The following is a 20617-nucleotide window of genomic DNA, read 5'->3' as shown; positions in this document are numbered from 1 at the left end:
GAGGGGGCAGAGATCCCCTGCAGGGTGGGTGCAGCAAGAAACTGCCCCCATCTGCAGGGGGATATCTGGGACTCTTACTGTGCACCACCTCAATATGGCACAGTCCGTGCGCAGTGGGCATGGGTGCATTGGGGAAATGTTACCTCATTTGTGTGGGCCTACGCCCTTATGCAAATGAAGGAACACCCCTTTGAGATCATGCTGGAGCACATGTAGCGCCGCGGAATCTGTGTACACATGGGATGTGCTAGCATCTACAATCCCTTCAGTAATACCAAAGTCACCCAGCGGAGAAGAAGACTGGTGCACACACCCACTGCACCGCCAGGGCACTTAGAGTAATGTAGCCTGTTTCTAGATAAGTCTGAGCATAAATTAATAGGTATGTGGTATGCAGACAAATTTTAAAATACTCGAAGAGATTTGCCATTTTTACCCTGGGGACACATTTCTATAAGCAATCACTCTAGTTAAATCTACCTTCAAATATTTCAAAGTACACAAACCTTCAAGAGAGTTGAAAAATGTCACAATATTTGGATGCTTCATCTTAGCTAGCAGACTAACTTCTTTACGCGAAGCCTCCTTTTCTTTCAGTGGCATCTACAAGCAAAGACAAAAAGGAAAGAAAAAACAACTTGAGTTGATCATTACTTTTATTTCTGTTACTATAAGAATAGGGACTTTTAATTGCAAAACAAAAGTAATTTTTATTTTTATTTTATTTTTACATTGCTTCAATTATATGTTTACAAACAAATGAAGAAAGGGCAAGTAATGTGAATAATCAGGAAAACAATCAACCACAGAGTAGCAGTGACATGAACGTCAATTCACCAAAATCCCAGGGGTAACGGAAGTGACATCACACGCCCTTTGACCTTCAATTTCACTCAAACACACATGCTTACACATACACACATATTCACACTCACACACACTATCTCTCTTACGTAAATACACACTCGCAAGCACGCACACAACATACATTTAAGAGTGTTTTTTGTGTTTTTTACTTACCTCAACTGCCCAGGAAATTCATATTCCAGCTAATTGTACTTCATTGTCTATTACACTAATAGTGAATAATGAAGCATTATTCACTATTAGTGTAAGAAAAAAACTGAAAGAAAACAAAGCTAGTGGAGCCCCAAACACCGCTTTATACTGACGAGCTGCCACTGTGTTCCTGGCACTGATTTGCCACCTCTGAGGGCCAGGGGTCGCAAAGGCAGTGCCAGGAGTCGCAAGGGGCAAGCCAGGGGTCGTTGTTGCGACCCCTGGCAACCCCTAAATAACGCCCATGAGCAGGGAGTTTACAGTTAAAACAAATAGAAGTTCTTTTTACATTAAAAGTCTTACTCGTTGGAGTTGCACTCTGTCTGGCTAAGCAATGATCCAGCTAATATTGAAGGTTACCAGTATTGTAATCCCCATTATTAAAATCAGTTTGAAAATATAACTTTAAAAGGGGAAAAGTGCCTGATGATTAAACTGTACATGTATAAAACGTTTTAAAATTAATTACAGTTTGTGTAACTCGTTAGAATGGTTTACAACTAAACGTTAACCTACCTGCTTAGATTTCTGTACAGTCGTGGAAATGACACACATTACGATTATGCATAGATGGAGACTTTTCCTGTACGAAACGCTCTGGCACTTAAGTTGGCTAGAACAAGTAAGCCATTTCTTCGAAAATTGCTTTGGTCAAAACAATAAAATGCCAAAAACAACATATTCAAATCCAATAAATTATAGCAGTGGGTTCCTAGCTGTCAAGCTATTAACCTTTTTTGGGAAGGAAAGCCAGTAAGGAAAGAACTGTCGTTTACAAAAAAGTTGTTCAGAATTCCATATAGGTTTCATCCTATCAAGATAGTACTTAGGGCCTTCTTAATACTTCAGGTAAAGCATTTCTGCTGGAGGTTTGGTTTGGTAAAGAAAACAGGTAGCAACATTTTAAATTAATGTAAAAATCTGATATTACCTTGGGAAGAACGCAGTATAAAGTCCTAATGAGTCCTTATGGGCAATTTATTTTGAGAAAAATGTGAGTATGCCTCACAGGCACTTAGACCTTGAATCTTACTCACCTTCTTAGCTGATGTAATGGTCACTAGAAATGCATTTCCTATGGCAGATGTTTTAAGTCTGACAAATGCAGGGGTTAAAAAGAATGCAGCATTGGACAGTTGAATATAATGTGCACAAGAAGGTAAAGGTGTCTTAAGATGATTGAAGGTTCACTTGAAGACCTCTAGGAAATCTTAAATTACAGCTGCATGCCCGAAAATCCATGGCACAGTAACAAGGTGCCATCCTGCCTCTTTATCACAACTCTGTGTGTGAGATCACATCACAGGTCCCTCAAAAAGTGGTGTGTATGTTTTGGATGTTGCTCACAAACACCGTGTTATACTCTGTTGGGGAGAGAGCTACACCCAGAGTGCTACTCCTTTTAACTGATTTATTGCTCTAAGGTACAGACCTTTTTACCTGTAACCCATATCAGAACACTGTCTACTGGCTCTCACTGTGTTTTTGTCTCTTCCGTTCCTGCTTGACCCCTGCACTGCTCTCCTCTTTCTGCCTGGCCATTCAATGCAAGAGCTATTGTAAGCTTAAATGGAGCAGAAATGATCCTTTGAGTTCAACCTCGGCAGACCAAGCAAGTCCCAGCAGGTCAGCCAGTAGAATGGGTGCTGCAAAACCTGAGCAACAACAGTGAACAAGTGTACGGGCAGAACTTTAAACTTACACAAAGAGATGGAATGCCTGCCTGATACCAAAATTCTGTGCCTTGCCCTTGACTGCCTAGAGGTTGTCAGGTCCTGGTTTTGACATCAGCGAGGGGAGAGCTCAGAGGACGGAGGTAAGCCAAGGGTTGTTACACATCAGAGACTACAAGTTTGTTGGTGCAAACACATGTGACCAGCTGACTACAGGAAAGAGGCGCTGTGTGCCCAACAGCCATAATTCAGGAGTTAAACCATGGTTTAAAGCAATTGATCAGGAATTGATGGGCAGACAGGAAATAATATTACACAAAAGGTGCTAAGCACAGGAAGAAGTCAAGGAGGGACAAAGTCAAGGAGAGACATAGATGACACAGGCATGAAAACATGAAGGAGCAATATTCAACTTACTGATGATAGGAGAGTTGCTAAACGTCACAGGAGATTGTTTGGTGCACTACAAAAGCTTCTGCAAAACACCGTCATAATAGATAAATATCTACACAATTGTTTACTTTAGAAATGGTCAAAAAGTAGCTTCAATAATACCCAGACACTGTGGCCCTCATTATGAGTTTGGCAGGCGGCCTCATTCGCACGGAAGACCGCCACGCCAGTACAGCGGGAAACAGTGCCTTAACATTGATGTGGCGGTGCGTCGGGTGCGACAGCACCCATCGCGCTTCTCACTTCCCGTAATTCTAGCAGTGAAAAGCGTGACAGGGCTGTCCATGGGGGCCCCTGCACTGCCCATGCCAAGTGGGGACCCTGGCACCCCCTTTCCGCCCGCCTTTGCATGGAGGAGCTACCGCCATGCAAAGGCTGGCGGAAAGGGGACTCGTAATCCCCAGGGCAGCACTGCAAGCAGCACTGCCCTGGCAGACTGAGACTGCCAGCACTGCCTGTCTGTCAGCTGGAGGCAACCTGGCGGTGTCAGCAGTCCGACCATGGAGGCTCTGCCACGGTCGTAATGTGGAGGCCGGACCACTGCTTTGGCAGCAGTCCGACCGCCACCGCGGGAAGGTCGTAATGAGGCCCTGTATGTTTAATATGTAGTTGAAGAGTTATTCCAAGGATGCCGTAAACACTATGACCTCTTCCCTTCCAATTCTATTATTTCCATCATTTGTCTCTCCTGACTGTTCTATTTTCATCACTTGCCTTGTCAGACATTTCTATTTCATAAAAAGAGTGACATGCTTTTTAGATTCTTCAGTTTCTTTTATACTATGGGTTTAGTCTTTTCTATTTTCTTTCATATTCATCTATTATCATAGAAAGTTTTTTTTTCACACATGCCTAGAAATGCTGCGTCATGTCTGCTCAGTGAGTAGGTTGACATCTTATTATTGTTTTTGATCATGTAATTGAGCTGACGCATTTGCCGGCATGATGTTTTTTCGTATTAATGCTTAGTGCAGCTCCTAGTTCAATCATTGTTTCCAAAATATAAGATAAAAATGAGGATCAGATACTATAAAAACTCAGGTATCCAACCTTCACTAGGCGAGGATTTCATGTGAGCAATCAAGATCATGATGGGTACAGCTTCAAATTCCACCTTTACCAAAGAAGGCTTCAACAATAACCCTGAGAGACTCCTGCTTCAATAATTGGTGCCTGGGCTATGTTAGTTCTCGAACAGACACAGTGGTCTTGCCTTTGTGCCCGGAATAGCAAACATGCCATTCCAGACAAAAGACTTCCAGGTCCCAAACCAGGTATGTGCACCACCTCTGATAATCGAAGAAAGGGCTCATTATTTACTGATTCTGCTAGAACTAGAATAACGCCTAGAACTAGCACAGTGAGGGTTTAAGGGCTATAAAGTTCAATGACCATGTTACAATTTTCACTGTTAATGATCTACTTCCTCTGCCAGCACCTGGACTCTCTGCTGAGGCTCCTGCCCTGCCAAGTGGTGCGCTATCGAGTCCCTGGGCCCTTGAGAGGTGAAGTGGGCAGAACAAGAACTGAAATCCATGCACAGAACACTGCGGGGAAAATTTAGATGCACCACCTGCAACACTGCTGAAAAAAGACACACACCCCTCTTCACGACTGAAATTGATGCCCCACTGTCATCACGGCTGGGAGATCGATGCATCATGGCTGGAGAAACGACGCAACACCCACTTGCGGCTGCTGATAACGATGCAAACCTCACACAGCTCGTTTTTCCAACACAGTGTGCCCGGATTTCTCACGCATCACTGTTGGGCATCAAAGTCATCGTGATCCTGTGCAGATCCAAGGTGCCCTGTCCGAAAATCGACACATCGCTGTCTTGCGGGAGAGGAAAACGACGCAGCGCCTACCGGACCAGAGAAGAAACTATGCATGGCCTCACTTGCGAGTAAGGAATCAACGCATTGATGATTTTTCTGAAGCACGCTCACCTCTGCGGCTTTATTTTTGACGCAAACCAAGTACTTTGTGTAAAATAAAAGTTTCCATTGTTTTTATGGAGTAAGACTCTATTTACTTTGAAAATTCATATCTTGACTTGTGTATTTTGGATTTTTGGCATTCTTGCCTTGTTTCAAATAGATAAATATTCCCTATTTTTCTAAACTGGTGTGGCGTCCATTTTGTAGTTTGTTCACTGTATTACTGTGTGTTTTGGTACAAATACTTTACACATTGCCTTTGATATAAGCCTGACTGCTTGTGCCAAGCTACCAAGGGGGGGAAACATCCTTTATTACGACGTCTTTTTAACGAAGTCGTGGTTAACGAAAGCGCAACAATGCTTTTTTTAACCACGACTCCGTTATTTTGTGCCTTAACTACGTATGTTCTGAACTACGAACATGCGTGGTTAAGGTACAAAGAAGGGAGTTGGCGAAGGAGGAGGACGCAGGTGAAAAGGGGTCGACTAAGGTAAGTGGGGGGGTTTAGGTTTTGGGGTGGGGGGTCAGGGGGTTTTAGGTTTTGGGGTGGGGTTGGGGGGGTGGGGTGTTTTGGGGAGGGGGTGGGGGGTCAGGGGGTTTTTAGGTTTTGGGGCGGAGTTGGGGTGTTTTTGGTTTTGGGGAGGGGGTGGGGGGTCAGGGTGTTTTAGGTTTTGGGGTGGGGCGGTTTTGGGGAGGGGGTGGGGGTTCAGGGGGTTTTAGGTTTTGGGGCAGGGTTGGGGGTGGGACGTTTTTGGTTTTGGGGAGGGGGTGGGGGTCAGGGGGTTTTAGGTTTTGGGGCGGGGTTGGGGGGGTGGGGCGTTTTTGGTTTTGAGGAGGGGGTGGGGGTCAGGGGGTTTTAGGTTTTGGGGCGGGGTTGGGGGGGTGGGGCGTTTTTGGTTTTGAGGAGGGGGTGGGGGTCAGGGGGTTTTAGGTTTTGGGGCGGGGTTGGGGGGGCGTTTTAGGTTTTGGGGAGGGGGTGGGGGGTCAGGGGGTTTAAGGTTTTGGGGTGGGGTTGGGGGGGTGGGGCGTTTTTGGTTTTGGGGAGGGTGTGGGGGGTCAGGGGGTTTTAGGTTTTGGGGTGGGGTTGGGGGTGGGGCGTTTTAGGTTTTGGGGAGGGGGTGGGGGTCAGGGGGTTTTAGGTTTTGGGGTGGGGTGTGGGGCATTTTTAGTTTCTTGGGAGGGGGTCAGGGAGTTTTAGGTTTTGGGGTGGGGTTGGTGGGGTGGGGCGTTTTTGGTTTTGGGGAGGGGGTGGGGGGTTTTAGGTTTTGGGGTGGGGTTGGGGCGTTTTTGGTTTTGGGGTGGGGTGCCAGGGGGTTTAGGTTTTGGGGCGGTGTTGGGGGGTGGGGCGTTTTTGGTTTTGGGGAGGGGGTGGGGGGTCAGGGGGTTTTGGGGTGGGGTTGGGGGGGTGGGGTGTTTTGGGGAGGGGGTGGGGGGTCAGGGGGTTTTAGGTTTTGGGGTGGGGCGGTTTTGGGGAGGGGGTGGGGGGTCAGAGGGTTTTAGGTTTTGGGGTGGGATTGGGGGGTGGGGCGTTTTTGGTTTTGGGGAGGGGGTGGGGGTCAGGGGGTTTTAGGTTTTGGGGCGGGGTTGGGGGGTGGGGCGTTTTTGGTTTTGGGGACGGGGTGGGGGGTCAGGGGGTTTTAGGTTTTGGGGCAGGGTTGGGGGGTGGGGCGTTTTTGGTTTTAGGGAGGGGTGGGGGGTCAGGGGGTTTTTGGTTTTGAGGAGGGGGCGGGGGATGGGGTGAGGGATGTAGGGTCAATGGTGCCTATTAGTAATGCTTTTATCAGGAATGCTTTTACAACGAAAATCGTTGTTAAGGCATTCGTGGTAAAATCATTAGTAGTAGCAACGAGGTCGGTGTTCCGACCTCGTTGTTAAGGCACTAGTTGTTTAGGAAATCGGTGTTCCGTCGTACAACCACCAAGGGGGTGAGCAGGGATTGTCTTAGGAGTGTAACTCCTTTACCCTGACTAGAGTGAGGGTCCCTGCTTGGACACAGTGCAAACTGACTGCCAACCAGAGACCCCAATTCTAACATTGGTGGCAGCGGTGGGATAACACTTGTATTTGCACTTGACATTCAGTGATTAAGTGTACACCACTGTTTACAGTGCAGACCATTACGTGACCACATACTACTTTTTGTTGCTTTTACTCTTTTTGGACTATTTCTGCTTCCATTTTTTGTGATTTGTTTTAATTTCTCTTAGGAACTCTCTGTTCTTTTTGGAACTTTGCAACTTTGAGTGAACCTTATCCACATGTCTCAATCTGGGGATGTACCAGCTCTGTCTACAAAGGCTGTTTTTGGGTTGAAGAAACTTGAGGAATACACAGTGGCTCAACTGAAGCAGTTTTGTAAGCATCTTGCCTGCCCAATCAGGAGTTCTGCCAGGAAGGAGGAGCTGCAAAAGGCATTGAGGGTCTGGGTGGCAACCAAGGAGGCTGGGGGGCACGTAGAGGAGGAGGATGAGGGTGAGAAGTACAGAGTGTTCATAATGTGGTAATGGATGTACCTGTTCTGCTTGGTGGGAGGGTCTCCAGAGCAGGTAGCAGTGTGTCATCCAAGGGTCTGACTCCTGAGGAGTTGCTGGGCAGACAGGCAGAGAGGGTTCACCAGTTGGAGTTAGAGAAGCTTAAAATGGAGATATAAGAGAGAAGGTTGTCCATAGAGGAGGAAAATATGCTGCTGGCTCATGAGTTCAGTGTAAGGGAGCTGGATCAGAGGAGCCAGTCTAGCAGAGATGGTAGCTGCAGTACCTCAGGGCAGCCTGAGAGGACGGTACACATCCCAAAGGACATAGTGAAGGATTACAAGAGGGAGGATGACATCTATCTGTGGTTTAAAAAGCATAGGAAGTGGGGGGTAAGGGTAAACAGGGGGAGTTCTCTAAAGGGCCCCAACCTAGTTTCCAGGGTAGGGATAACCAGCCCCCAGTTGAAAATAAATCATGGGTCTCTACAGGGAAACCTGCAGAGAGGAGTCCCTGCAAGTGCTTTGCATGTGATCAGGTGGGTCACATGAGGGGGGGCCCCAAATGTCCCAAGGGGACACAGGCACCCACTGGTGCTCAGTCACAGGGTTTGGCCAGTGTAGCTCTTGGGGAGGAGTTGGTTCCAGGTGGGTGGGAGCCAGTTGAGATGACCCTTGTCTCACTAGGGGACAGTGAGATGGTCCAGATGACCCTTGTGCCTGACAACACTAAGAAGTAGAGACAATGGGTGACCATCAATGGGCAGAGGGTGGAGACTCCGAGAGACACAGAAGCAAGTGTGACTACTGTGAAAAGTCACCTGGTGTCTGAGAAGCAGGTAGTTCCCCATGCACTTCACCAATTAGTTGCGGTAGACAACTCTGAGCGCCTGCGCAAAGTGGCACAGGTTCCCTTTGAGTGTGGGGGGGGGTCTCAGGTTCCTTGAGGGTAGCTGTGAGTCCAACCATGCCTGTAGATTGTCTGCTTGGCAATGACCTGGAGGATTCCCCTTGGAAGGAGGTGGAACACAGGTCTCACTTGGAGATGGTGGGTTTGCCCGGGTGGGTGTGTCCACCTAGTCAATGGCAGCCCGTCAGGGTGATCTGGAGACCCTGGAGCCTGAAGGAGTGGCCCAGATGTCTGCCAGAAGGAGGAAGGGCAAGGGGCACGGGAAACCTGCTCCAGGAGTTCCCACGGTCCGGGTGGAGGCTAAACCTAAGGGTGATGGCCGGAAGCCTACAGGGGTACGGGTGGCTGAATTGGGGGAGGCCCCTGAGCTGACTCATTGACAGCAGGAAGGGGGACCCCCCAGGGAAGTCTTCTGTGAGGCACAGAAGACATGCCCTACTCTGGAGGGTTTGCGGCAGCAGGCTGCAGACCAGGAGTCTGGTTCGCATCTGATCCACTGTGAGGGCAGCCTCCTATATAGTGAGCCTAAGGTTGCTGAGCCAGTGTCAGCCCGTGTGCTGAAGGCACCCCAGTGCATCAGAGCCCTCCTACTGGGTATGGCTCATGATGTCTCTTTAGCTGAACATTTGGGGCAGGACAAGACCTTTGAACGGCTTGTCACCCACTTTTACTGGCCCGAATGCGCAGACACTCAGATGCACACTGTAGGTCTTGCCAAGCTTGTCAGACAAGTGGCAAGAGTGGGGGGAAATGTAAGGCTCCCCTCCAACCACCTTTTCCTGTGGTCAGCATCCCCTTTGAAAGGGTTGGTATTGACATTGTGGGGCCTCTGGATCCCAAGACAGCCATGGGCAACAGGTTTATCCTGGTCTTGGTGGACCATACCACCAGGTACCCAGAAGCCATTCCTTTAAGATCAGTCACTGCCCCTGTGGTGGGACATGCATTGATGTTTTTATTTTTACCAGCACGGGGTTCCCCAAGGAAGTGGTCTCCAATAGGGGTACCAACTTCATATCCACCTATATGAAATCTCTGTGGAAGGATTGTGGGGTAACCTGCAAGTTTACCACTCCTTACCACCCCCAAGAAACGGTCTGGTTGACAGATTCAACCGAACCTTGAAGGGCATGATCATGGGCCTATCAGAGCTCTTGAGGCGTAAGTGGGACGCCCTCTTGCCATGCCATCTGTTCGCCTACAGCAAGGTGCCACAAAAGGGTCTTGGATTTAGCCCCTTTGAGTTGTTGTATGGCCACCCTGTCAGGGGACCTTTGATTCAGGTTAGGGAAGGCTTGGAAAATACCTCCAGTAAGCTCCCCCAGGATGTATTCAGCTACATGCTGGCTTTTAGAAACCAGATAGCATGCTTCAGGAAGCTTGCTCAGGAGAACCTAGAAGCAAGCCAGCAAGACATGAAATGCTGGTATGATCAGAATGCCACTCTGGTTGAGTTTCAGCCTCACTAGAAAGTGTGGGTGATGGTCCCAGTGGAGTCTCGGGCTCTCCATGACAAGTGGACCAGGCCTTTTGAGTTGGTGAAGAGCAAGAGTGATGTCAACTATCTGCTAAGCTTGTGGGCTCCTAGGAACCCTTTGAGGGTCCTACATGAGAACCGCCTCAAGCCTCATTATGAGAAGATGGAGGTGACAATTCTCCTAGCAACAGATGATGGGGTGGAGGAAGAGAGTTAATCTCTTCCTGAACTCCTGTCTGCCAAGGAGAAAGATGGGTCTGTGGAAGATGTGTACCTCTCCCCCTCACTGACCCCAGAGCAACAGAGGGACTGTCAACAAGTGTTGGGGCAAATTGCCTTCTTGTTTTCCTTGATCCCAGGGGTCACTCATTTATGTACACATGATGTGGACACTGGGGACAGTCCACCTGTGAAACATAAAGCTTACAGGGTGACTGACAACGTTAGGGCCAACATTAAGGATGAGGTATCCAAAATGTTAGCCCTTGGGGTTATTGTGGTCTCCAGTAGCCCTTGGACCAGCCCTGTGGTCTTGGTCCCAAAAGCTGATGCTCCTGGTGCCACTCCAGAACTAATTCTGTGTGGATTACTGGGGACTCAATGCGGTCACTAAGACTGACGCGCTCCCCCTCCCCCAAGCTGATGAGCTCATTGATCGGTTAGGGGCTGCCAAATATCTCAGGACATTTGACTTAACGTCTGGATATTGGCAGATTGCTCTGACAGAGAGGACTAAGGAGGGGTCTGTATTTTCTACCCCAGATGGACACTACCAGTTTAGGGTGATGTCCTTTGGGATGGAAAATGCCCCTGCCACCTTTGAGAGGCTGGTTAACCAGGTGTTGGCTGGATTGGATGATTTCAGTGCAGCCTACCTGGGTGACATTGCTGTGTTCAGCCCCACTTGGAAGGAACACTTGCAGCAACTCTGCAAAGCGTTAGAGGCCCTGCAGAAGGCAGGCCTCACTAGTAAGGCAAGCAAGTGCCAAATAGGGAAGGGTTCTGGTGGTGTACTTGGGACACAACGTGGGGAGTGGCCAGGTGGCACCCTTAAAGCCAAAGATTGATACCATTCTGGCTTGGGAGCCTTCCAAGACCCAGACAGAGGTAAGAGCCTTTTTAGGTCTCACAGGCTACTGTAGGAGGTTTGTTAAGTGGTATGGCACCATTGTTGCTCCCTTAACAGAGTTAACTTGTAAAAAACTGGAAAGAATTTGGAGGAAGAACTATAGCCTCCCCTCCAACGAGGCTTATAGGCAATCCATCAGACGCGACTATCAGAATATTAAAGCGGCTCAGACCACTTACTATAGCACCAAAATAAAAAAATCATCTAATTCCCAAAAAGAAATCTTTCAGATTTTTAAAGAACTTACCTTGGCTCCTCAAACCGATTCTCCTATAGAGGCATCTACTAAACATAGTAATTTGTTAGCTGCTCATTTCCAGGACAAAATCATTAAAATATACTCTGCATGTCCACCTTCTTCACCCCAAGAACCCCTTGTCTGTCAGTCCATTAATCCCTATCTCTCGGGAATGGCATTAACTGTTTTCCAACCTCTTACAGACGCTTTGGTAACCAACTTTCTTCTTAACATGAAATCTGGCTCTCCTCTTGACCCCGCTCCTCCTGCCATTCTGTCGCTGGCTTTAGACATTATTGTTCCGCCATTAACAAGAATTCTAAATCATTCTTTATCCTTAGGCTCTTTGCCCCAATCTTTTAAGCACGCCGTTATCAAACCCCTTTTGAAAAAGCCCAAACTTGACCCCGTTTCCCTGGACAATTACAGACACATTGCTCTTCTCCCCATTTTAGTAAAGGTCCTAGAAAAACATGTCAATCATCAATTGACCAGCTATCTTGAGAACCAGGAGCTCTTAGATCCCTCTCAAATGGGTTTCAGAGCCCAACATAGTACTGAGTCCGCTCTTTTAGCAGTCGCTGAATCTGCACGGCAACTTCTAGATCAAGGTGGTCATGCTGCCATTATCCTACTTGGTCTTAGTGCAGCATTCGATACTGTGGGCCATAACCTCCTTTGCTACAGACTCTCTAAGATGGGGATAGGAGGTACTGCTCTTTCTTGGTTCTCCTCTTTCCTTACGGGAAGATCGTTTCAAGTTTTAGACCACTCATTTTTTTCAGATATTTATCCTCTAACCTGTGGAGTTCATCAGGGCTCTTCCTTAAGCCCGACTCTCTTTAATATTTATTTATACTCCTTGACCAAAGTTGTCTCCCCCCCCCCTACAACCTCTCAATGGTCACCTACGCTGACGACACCCAGCTAGTAGTATCCCTCTCTAGTACCGGGGATTCCTCTTCTGGCAGTCTCTCCCGCTGTTTGATGGACATTGGCAATTGGATGACCCAATCTAAACTGAAATGTAACAATGGAAAATCAGAGGTAATGATTGTGGGTAATGGCTCTCCTTCTATCCCTTTGGCGCTACACTCAGAGGCCTTCAGTAGCCTTCCCCCCCCTAAAGCACACATCAAAAGCCTTGGTTTTTGGCTTGAGCCCATTTAAGTATGGAGCTCCAGTCCAAAAAGATTTCTTCTATGTGCTTTGGTCTTTTAAGATCTCTTAGGAAGATTTTTAATCTTCTACCTCCCACAGCCAGAAGAATCCTCATTCAGGCTTTGATTCTCTCTCGCCTCGATTATCAACTCCCTATTTCTCAGCTCTCCGGACTATGTGGTAAAAAAGCTTCAAGTTGTACAGAATGCAGCAGCCAGGCTTCTCACTAATCTACCCAGACATCTCTCTGCGAAGCCAGCTCTTGTAGCACTTCATTGGTTGCCCATAAAACAGCATATCCATTTTAAAGCCTTATGTTTTATCCACAAAGCCCTACATAACAAGGGTCCCCTTTTTCTTAGACATCGCATTACTGTCCATGTCCCCGCCAGATTTTTGTGGTCTTCCGCCTCCCAGCAAGTCCATATAGCACGATTTAAGAGATCTTAGGGAGGCAACTCCTTCTAGGTTAAAGCTGCCCGGCTCTGGAACTCCCTCATTTCAGAGCTTCGACATGAACCCTTGTAACATCAGTTCAGGAAGAATCTAAAAATGGTCCTCTTTGTAGCTAACCCTTTGTCCTAATTTTCCTTTTCTCAGGAGTCTTTCACGTATCTTAGCACTGGGATGCCCTAGGGTAGCTATGCGCTCTATAAAACCGTAAAACTAAAACTAAACTAAACTTTCAAGAAACAACCAAAGGTGATCTGGACCGAGTCTTGTCAGACAGCTTGTGATGCCCTGAAGGCAGCCATGTGCATGGCACCTGACTTCTCTAAATAATTTGTTGTGCAGACTGATGCTTCGGAGCATGGTGTAGGAGCAGTGTTGTCACAGCTTAATGAAGAGGGCCTAGACCAGCCTGTATCCTTCATGATTAGGAGGTTACTTCCCCAGGAATGTAGGTGGAGTGCAACTGAGTGTGAAGCATTTGTTGTGGTCTGGGCACTGAAGAAGCTGAGACCCTGCTTGTTTGGGACTCACGTCCAGGTTCAGACAGACCACAGGCCCCTCAGATTGTTATTGCAGATGAGGGGTGAGAATCCAAAACTGCTGAGGTGGTCTATCTCCCTACAGGGAATGGACTTTACGGTGGAACACCACCCTGGAAAAGAACACGCCAATGCTGATGATCTGTCCAGATTCTCCTGCCTTAGTAAAGAGAACTCCAATGAGGTTGGGCAGTTATCCCCACTTTCAGCTTGGGGGGGACATGTGTTAGACCTGGCATCCGTGGCGTGGTCTCCACTGTCTTTTTTTTGCCTCTGCTTCCCATGTTTCCACTGTGTGCTGGTGTAGGAGAGTGCCACTGTTGGCATGGTTACCCCTCACTTTTTGCCTAGTGTTAATGACAACTTTGATTGAAAGTGTGCTGGGATCCTGCTAACCAAGCCCTAGCACCAGTTTTCTTTCCCCAAATCTGTACCTTTGTTTCCAGAATTGGTACACCACTGGCACACAGTTAAGTCCCTTGTAAAAAGTACCCATGGTACCAAGGGCCCTGTGGCCAGGGAAGGTCTCCAAGGGCTGCAGCATATACTATGCCACCCTAGGGGACCCCTCACCAAGCAAATGTACACTGCCTCTGCTGCTTGTGTGTGCTGGTGGGGAGAAAAAGGCAAAGTCCTGGTGACCTGACAAGAAGAAGAAGGACTGCATAGCTGAAACCCCCAGCAGAGAAGAAGAAAGACAACAACTGATTTGGCCCAAGCACTACCGGCCTGTCTCATGCTTCAAAGAACTTGCAAAAGAACAGCGACTCATCCAGCAAGATCAGCAACCTCTGCCAAGCTCCAGAGGACTGGCCTCTTCCTCGAAAGGACCAGGAACTCCAGTTGACAGCAGCCCTGCCACGAAAGAAACAGCAACTAAGGACTCCAGCCTCACTCCAAATGCGTGAGTCCTAGCCACTGTGCATCCGACGCCCACAGCCTATGTCCAGGTGGCCCAACCAGCTAGAGAGGATCCCCAGGCGATTCCGAGCAAATGCCCACCCTGGGTTGACCTCTCCACCCCTCCATGACGACGCCAGCAGAGAGAATTCTGAGGACCCTACTGACCGCGAAAGCTCCAGACGAAGACATCCAATGTCTAAAGACAACTGCACCGGCAGCCCCCAGGCCTTGGAGAACCAGACCTCCAGAACAGCAACGTTCAGTAGGCAGCCCTCCTCTCTGTCCAGCCTGTGGTTTGTCTGAGACGCCCCCCTAGACCTCGCCTTCAGCCCCTAGGTGACCTTCGGGGTCTCCTCATAGAGAATCATTGGAGACCTGACACCTTGTTTGCACCCTGCACCTGGCCGCCCCTTTGCCGCTGAGGGTGTATGTTTGGTGCCTACTTGTGGCCCCCCCAGTGCTCCTCTAAACCTCCCATGTGGAAGGAAGATGCGGGTACTTACCTGCCTGCAGATCTGAAACCGAGTGCCCCCAGTCTCCATAGGAGCCCATGTTAGTTTTCCCGACACTTTGACCTTTACACCCGGCCAGCCCCGTGTTGCTGGTGGCGGGTTTTTGGGGTTAACTTGAACCCCAACCTGTGGACTTTCTAACCCCCGGGTACTGGAACTGTAAGTGTTGCACTTACCTGCAAATCAATCTAATTGTTCTTACCCCCAGGAACTGTTTCTAAAACAGATAACTGACAATATTTCAAAAACTGTATAACTTAGGAATTTCAAACAAAGTACTGTTGATACATGCATGAAGTACTTAGCTGCACCTTCAATCTTGTGGTTCTAAAAATAAATTAGGAAAATATATTTTTGCTATATAAAAATCATTGGTCTGGAGTTAAGCCATTGAGTGTGTGCTTCTTCTGTTGTCTGTGTGTACAACAAACGCTTTGCACTACCCTCTGATAAGCCTAACTTCTCGATCACACTACCACAAAAGAGAGCATTAGTATTATCTACTTTAGCCTATGTTAAGCCTCTGGGGAACCCCTGGACTCTGTGCACACTATATCTCACTTTGATACAGTATATACAGAGGCAGCTTTCTAGAGCTGGACTCTGTTTTTACTGTTTTTTATACTCTGGGCACTTTACCACTGCTGACCAGTGCTAAAGTGCAAGGGCTCCCAGTGTAAATTGTATGTGTAATTGGCTTTTCCATCATTGGCATATTTGATTTACTAGTAAGTCACTAGTAAAGTGCATTAGAGGTGCCCAGGGTCTGTAAATCAAATGCTGCTAGTGGGCCTGCAGCACTGGTTGTGCCACCCACATAACTAGCCCTGCAAACATGGCTCAGACCTGCCACTGCAGTGTTTGTGTATGCAGCTTTAAACTGCCAATTCGCCTTGGCAAGTGTATCCACTTGCCAGGCCTAAACCTTCCCTTTTTATACACGTAAGGCACCCCTAAGGTAGGCCTGAGGTAGCCCTATGAGCAGGGTGCAGTGTATGTTAAAGGTGGGTCATGTACTGATGTGTTTTACATGTCCTAACAGTGAAATACTGCCAAATTCGGTTTTCACTGTTACAAGGCCTATCTCTCTCATAGGTTAGCATGGGAGCTGCCTTTAAAATCCTTTAAGTGGAGTTTCCCTTTGAGAGCAGATAGAAATTTGGAGTATGGTGTATCTGAACTCACAATTTAAAAATACATATTTTAGTAAAGTTGGTTTTTGAATTGTCAGTTTGAAAATGGCACTTTTAGAAAGTTGGGTATTTTCTTGCTTAAACCATTCTGTGACTCTGCCTGCTGATGTACTGCCTGTCTGGGTCAGACTGACAGTGGGCTGTTTGTGAATCCCCTTTAGACAGTGACACAAAGGGAGCTGTGGTGCCCTCATAGCCTGATAAGCCATCTGAGCTAGAGTGGAGGGAGGAGTGGTCGCTTACACCTGAATGGGCTGTGCTTGCCCTCACGCAATGCAGTCTCCAACCCCATGGTGTGCGTCTGGGGCCAGGCCTGGGCAAGGCAGGATCTTGTGAACAACAGAGTCTTTCCTTTGAAGTTTGCCTACTTCAAAGGCAGAAAGGGGTATAAGTAGTGGACCCAAAACCCCAGATTTTTAGATTACTTCTGGAACCAAGAGAAGAGCCGAAGAGCTGGAGGAGAAGTCTGCCCTTTTGCTTGAGACTGTGCTTTGCTGGGTTGGCATGCAGTAGCTGCTTCTGCCTGAAAGCGGACACAGACTGGACTTTGTGGTATATTCCTGCTTGTGAAGAATCTCTGAGGGCTTGGATTGAGCTTGCCTCCTGTTTTGAAGTCTCAGGGCCATCAAAGACTTCCTCTGCCAGGACCTGGACTCTCTGCTGAGACTCCCGTCCTGCCAAGTGGTGCCCTAGCCAGTCCCTGTGCTCTTGAGAGGTGAAGCTGGCAGAACAAGGACTGAAATCTACGCACCAAACACCGTGCGGGGAACATTTAGATACACCACCTGCAATGCGGCTGAAAAACAACATGCACCCCGCTTCATGGCTAACAATCGACACCCCACCTGCATCGTTGTTGGGAGATCAACGCATCACGGCTAGAGAAATGACGCAACACCTGTCTGTGGCTGCTAATGACGCAAACCCCACGCAGCGTGGTTTTCCAACACTGTGCTATCAGATTTATCACACATCATCACTGGGCATCAAAGTCATTGTGACCCTGCGTGGATCCAGGTGCCCTGTTCGGAAATCGATGCATCGCTCTGTTGCGGAAGAGAAAATGACACAGCGTCCACAACGAGAAGTAAACAACGCACGGCCTCACTTGCGAGTAAGGAATCGACGCATCGCTGGCTTTTCCGACACTCGCCCGCCTGTGCTGCTTTATTTTTTACGCAAACCAGGTATTTTGTGTAAAATCAACGTTTCCATTATTTTCTATGGAGTAAGACTCTTTTTACTTTGAAAATTCATATCATGACTTGTGTATGTTGGATTTTTGTCATTCTGGTCTTGTGTGATTTAGATAAATATTCCCTATTTTTCTAAATTGGTGTGGTGTCCTTTTTGTAGTGTTTTCACTATATTACTGTGTGTGTTGGCACAAATACTTTACACATTGCCTTTGAAATAAGCCTGACTGTGTGCCAAACTACCAAGGGGGTGAGCAGGGGTTGTCTTAAGAGTGTAACTCCCTTGCCCTGACTAGAGTGAGGGTCCCTGCTTGGACAGAGTGCAAACTGACTGCCAACCAGAGACCCCATTTCTAACATCTGCTCATACATTTTTTGTTTGAGGGATAATAGTGTCTTCTCTCATTTTTCTTTGGTGAGTAGGTCTCGCTTTCCCATAATCACAAAGTGTTTCCGCAGATCCTTTAAAAAGCCTATGACCCTGTGGCGTTTTGAGGCGGCCTTGTAGTCCACCTCCAATGTAGCTTTGTGGTCCTTATAGATTGTACGCTGGCCAGTTCTCTCTACTATACAATGACCTCAGAGAACCACTCTGAAAGCATCCTATATCATGTTAATCTGTACCTCCCCAATGATCAAGGTGTCCCTCAGGGTTTTGTCAGGTCAGCCTATCTCTAAGTAGTGATCTATCAAATTAGCAGTTTGTGTTTTTCCCATTTTGTGCTATTCCCCCTTCTTCCCACAGTACCTTTGCGTGGTCCAATACAGTTATGCCACTGCGTGTTGGTCTTTGTATTTTCCACAAGATCTGGGGTCCAATATCTAAGCTCAATATGAGAATATGACCTATGCAAGTGGGAAAAAATGTATATTCCCACATGTCTGGGTACATATGTCTACAGAGGTCAACCACGCCCAAGTCTTTTAGGCTTTGCAGGACTGCTGGTGACATAATACCCTGTGAAGAGCGATCCTGCGGGTGTCTGTCTAGTTGAGCGTTAGGTACCATATTGATATCTCTAACCCACAGTTAAGAGGGGTTGCCCATTCTCCCAGTAATTTGAAGATCTGGATCAGGTAAGTATCGTGCCATGATTGAGGGCACAGACTTTGAATATATTGCATCGTTTTCCCAGGTAGAGACCCTTAAGATAAATACAGCTGCTCTCAGTGTTATCTTTGGTAATGTGTGTTACTTCATAAGGAAAATCTTTGCACACAGCAATCATGACTCCACTCTTTTTCGTACTAGCACAGGCAAAAATTTGGGTGGGTAATATTTGTTTCTTATTAATAGTGTGTCAGGGGTCATAAGATGCATCTCCTAAAAGCATGCAATAGCTGGTGCTGCCTCTTTAATTTCTCTTTACACTCTATGGTGCTTGATGGAGGCCCTTTAAAATTCTATGTTACAACTTTGACAATCTGTTGGAACAAACAGGGCTTGATGGTGTAGCATGAGCCCACAACTACATCTCAGTGCAAGGTTGCGTGCTAAAACGATGAAAGCTTAGCTATGGGAACCAGAGCCTTGCTTAGGCCTAAGCAACCCTACCCATTTATGGGAAACAATGACCACCCCCTCACTATCCCCATTTCCCCTCTTATATTTTCCCCCGCTGATTATCCAGATGTGGCCATGAAGGAAGTCTAATTCTCCCCAAAACTCGCATAGGTGCACTGTGGCCACTGCTCACCATCCCAAGCCCAACTCCAATCCCTTCCCCCAAACCATCCCAATATCTCTTACTTCAGACCCAATGGTGGCAGATTATGTTGTTAAGTGTCTATCACCTCTCTGTGTTGATAATGTGAGAGGCTGCATCAAAGGCTGCAGTAGCATAACAGTCAAATAAACAGCAGTAAAAAAATAATAAATATCAACACTTGTACTGCCTGTGTGTCTCAAGGCACTATGGGGGTCATTAAGACCTTGGCGGGCGGCTTTGACTGCCGGGCGGCCGCCAATGTGGACTAAAGTGGCGGGAAACCGCCGGTCCCGGCAGGGCGATGTCATAATCCCCAGGATTTCACCGCCAGCCTGCTGGTGGTATAATCCGACCGCCAGGGTTGTAATGACCCCCTATATGTGTTGGCAACTGAGAAGTTCTTAAGGATTCAAAGGGTTTCCGGTGAAGAGTACCCCTTTACGGCTCTCGCATAGCAGTGAGCAGACTGGAGAAAAAGCATATACACATGATCCTGAGTGACGATTTGGGTTTCTCCCATCTTTTGTTTAGGCTCTGCCTCTGTTTTGTGTCACTATAATGTCAGGATTGCTGTGCTCTGCTGTGGCGGACCTAGATTTCCTACGCTTCCTCAGGTGTGCGGGTAGTGTAGGTTTTCAAATCTATCCAGAACCACAGAGCAAATGGGAACATCGAACGGTAACAGACCTATCGCTTGCGTAGTCCTGCCTTTACAGAGACCACTGTGCGGTGCTTGTTTAGTGTGGTATGTGAAAGATCTTGATATAGTTTGACTGGGTAATTGAACATAGAGATCCTATCTAGTTTTCTAGCCTTCAGCATGGTTTTATATTTCAACTGTAATGAGAAGATTTTAGCTATGATGCCCCTTGCTCTCGAGTTTGCTTAGAGGCCCCAACTCTGTGTACTCTTATGATTGATATAGTTCTCTCCTGGTCATCATTGAGTAAGGCACGAAAAAGATCCGTATAAAAGCGTAAAATGTAATTTCCTTCGTCTGTTTCATGGACATGGTGATTTCAGATGCTGTCCCGTAGTAATCTGTCTTCCAGATCAGTACACTTCACCGACAGTTGCGCCACTTCAGTTTGCGCCTTAATGCTCATGGTGGCCTTTATTTGTTTGTCCTGGGTGGGGAGTCCCCTGCAATCTAAGAGCTTTTTATGGTGTTTAGGCTGTCTTTTTGTAACACAGGAGACAAGCTTATACTCTGAAATAGGTGGGTAATTGTGGGCTATCTCCAGCTTGACCGACTGTTTCTGAAGTGTCAACCATGTACGAGTGATATGGGGGCCCCAGTGCCACACAATGGAGTTGGCAGGTAAAGTGTCTGCCACTGAGAAGGCATGGGCGAGAAGCTGAGTCTGTTCAATCGGGACCACAAAGCTATGATCCATATATCTCTCCACTCTCAACCGGTAAGTCCATCTCTGCTCCCAGTCCCCGAGGGTGCCCGCAATTAGTCTTTATTCCACTGTGTCCGTATTTGCAGATAGCAGCGCACTTACCTTGAGACTCGGGTAAGCTGTTCCCCCCATTTGGCTCTCAGGTCCCTCTGCAGTCCATTGCAACTAAGTGCAGCCTTGTTCTGGCACT

The 20617-nt window shown here is 47.5% G+C and overlaps 1 protein-coding gene across 2 annotated transcripts in view; it reads right to left on the bottom strand.

Annotated features, from left to right (window-relative positions):
* LOC138250508 (serine/threonine-protein kinase Nek5-like) overlaps nucleotides 1-20617 on the bottom strand; it is a 350116-nt gene that overhangs the window by 267869 nt on the left and 61630 nt on the right. For both annotated transcript variants that reach the window (XM_069205454.1, XM_069205455.1), the window contains exon 3: nucleotides 507-603. In XM_069205454.1, coding sequence (XP_069061555.1) covers nucleotides 507-603 — 97 coding nt within the window. The remainder of the gene's footprint in view (nucleotides 1-506; nucleotides 604-20617) is intronic.

This window comes from Pleurodeles waltl, chromosome 8 (assembly GCF_031143425.1).
Source record: "Pleurodeles waltl isolate 20211129_DDA chromosome 8, aPleWal1.hap1.20221129, whole genome shotgun sequence".
NCBI classification, from domain to species: domain Eukaryota; kingdom Metazoa; phylum Chordata; class Amphibia; order Caudata; family Salamandridae; genus Pleurodeles; species Pleurodeles waltl.
The sequence above is the reverse complement of the archived record's forward strand: the minus strand, read 5'-3'. Positions and strand labels throughout refer to the sequence as shown.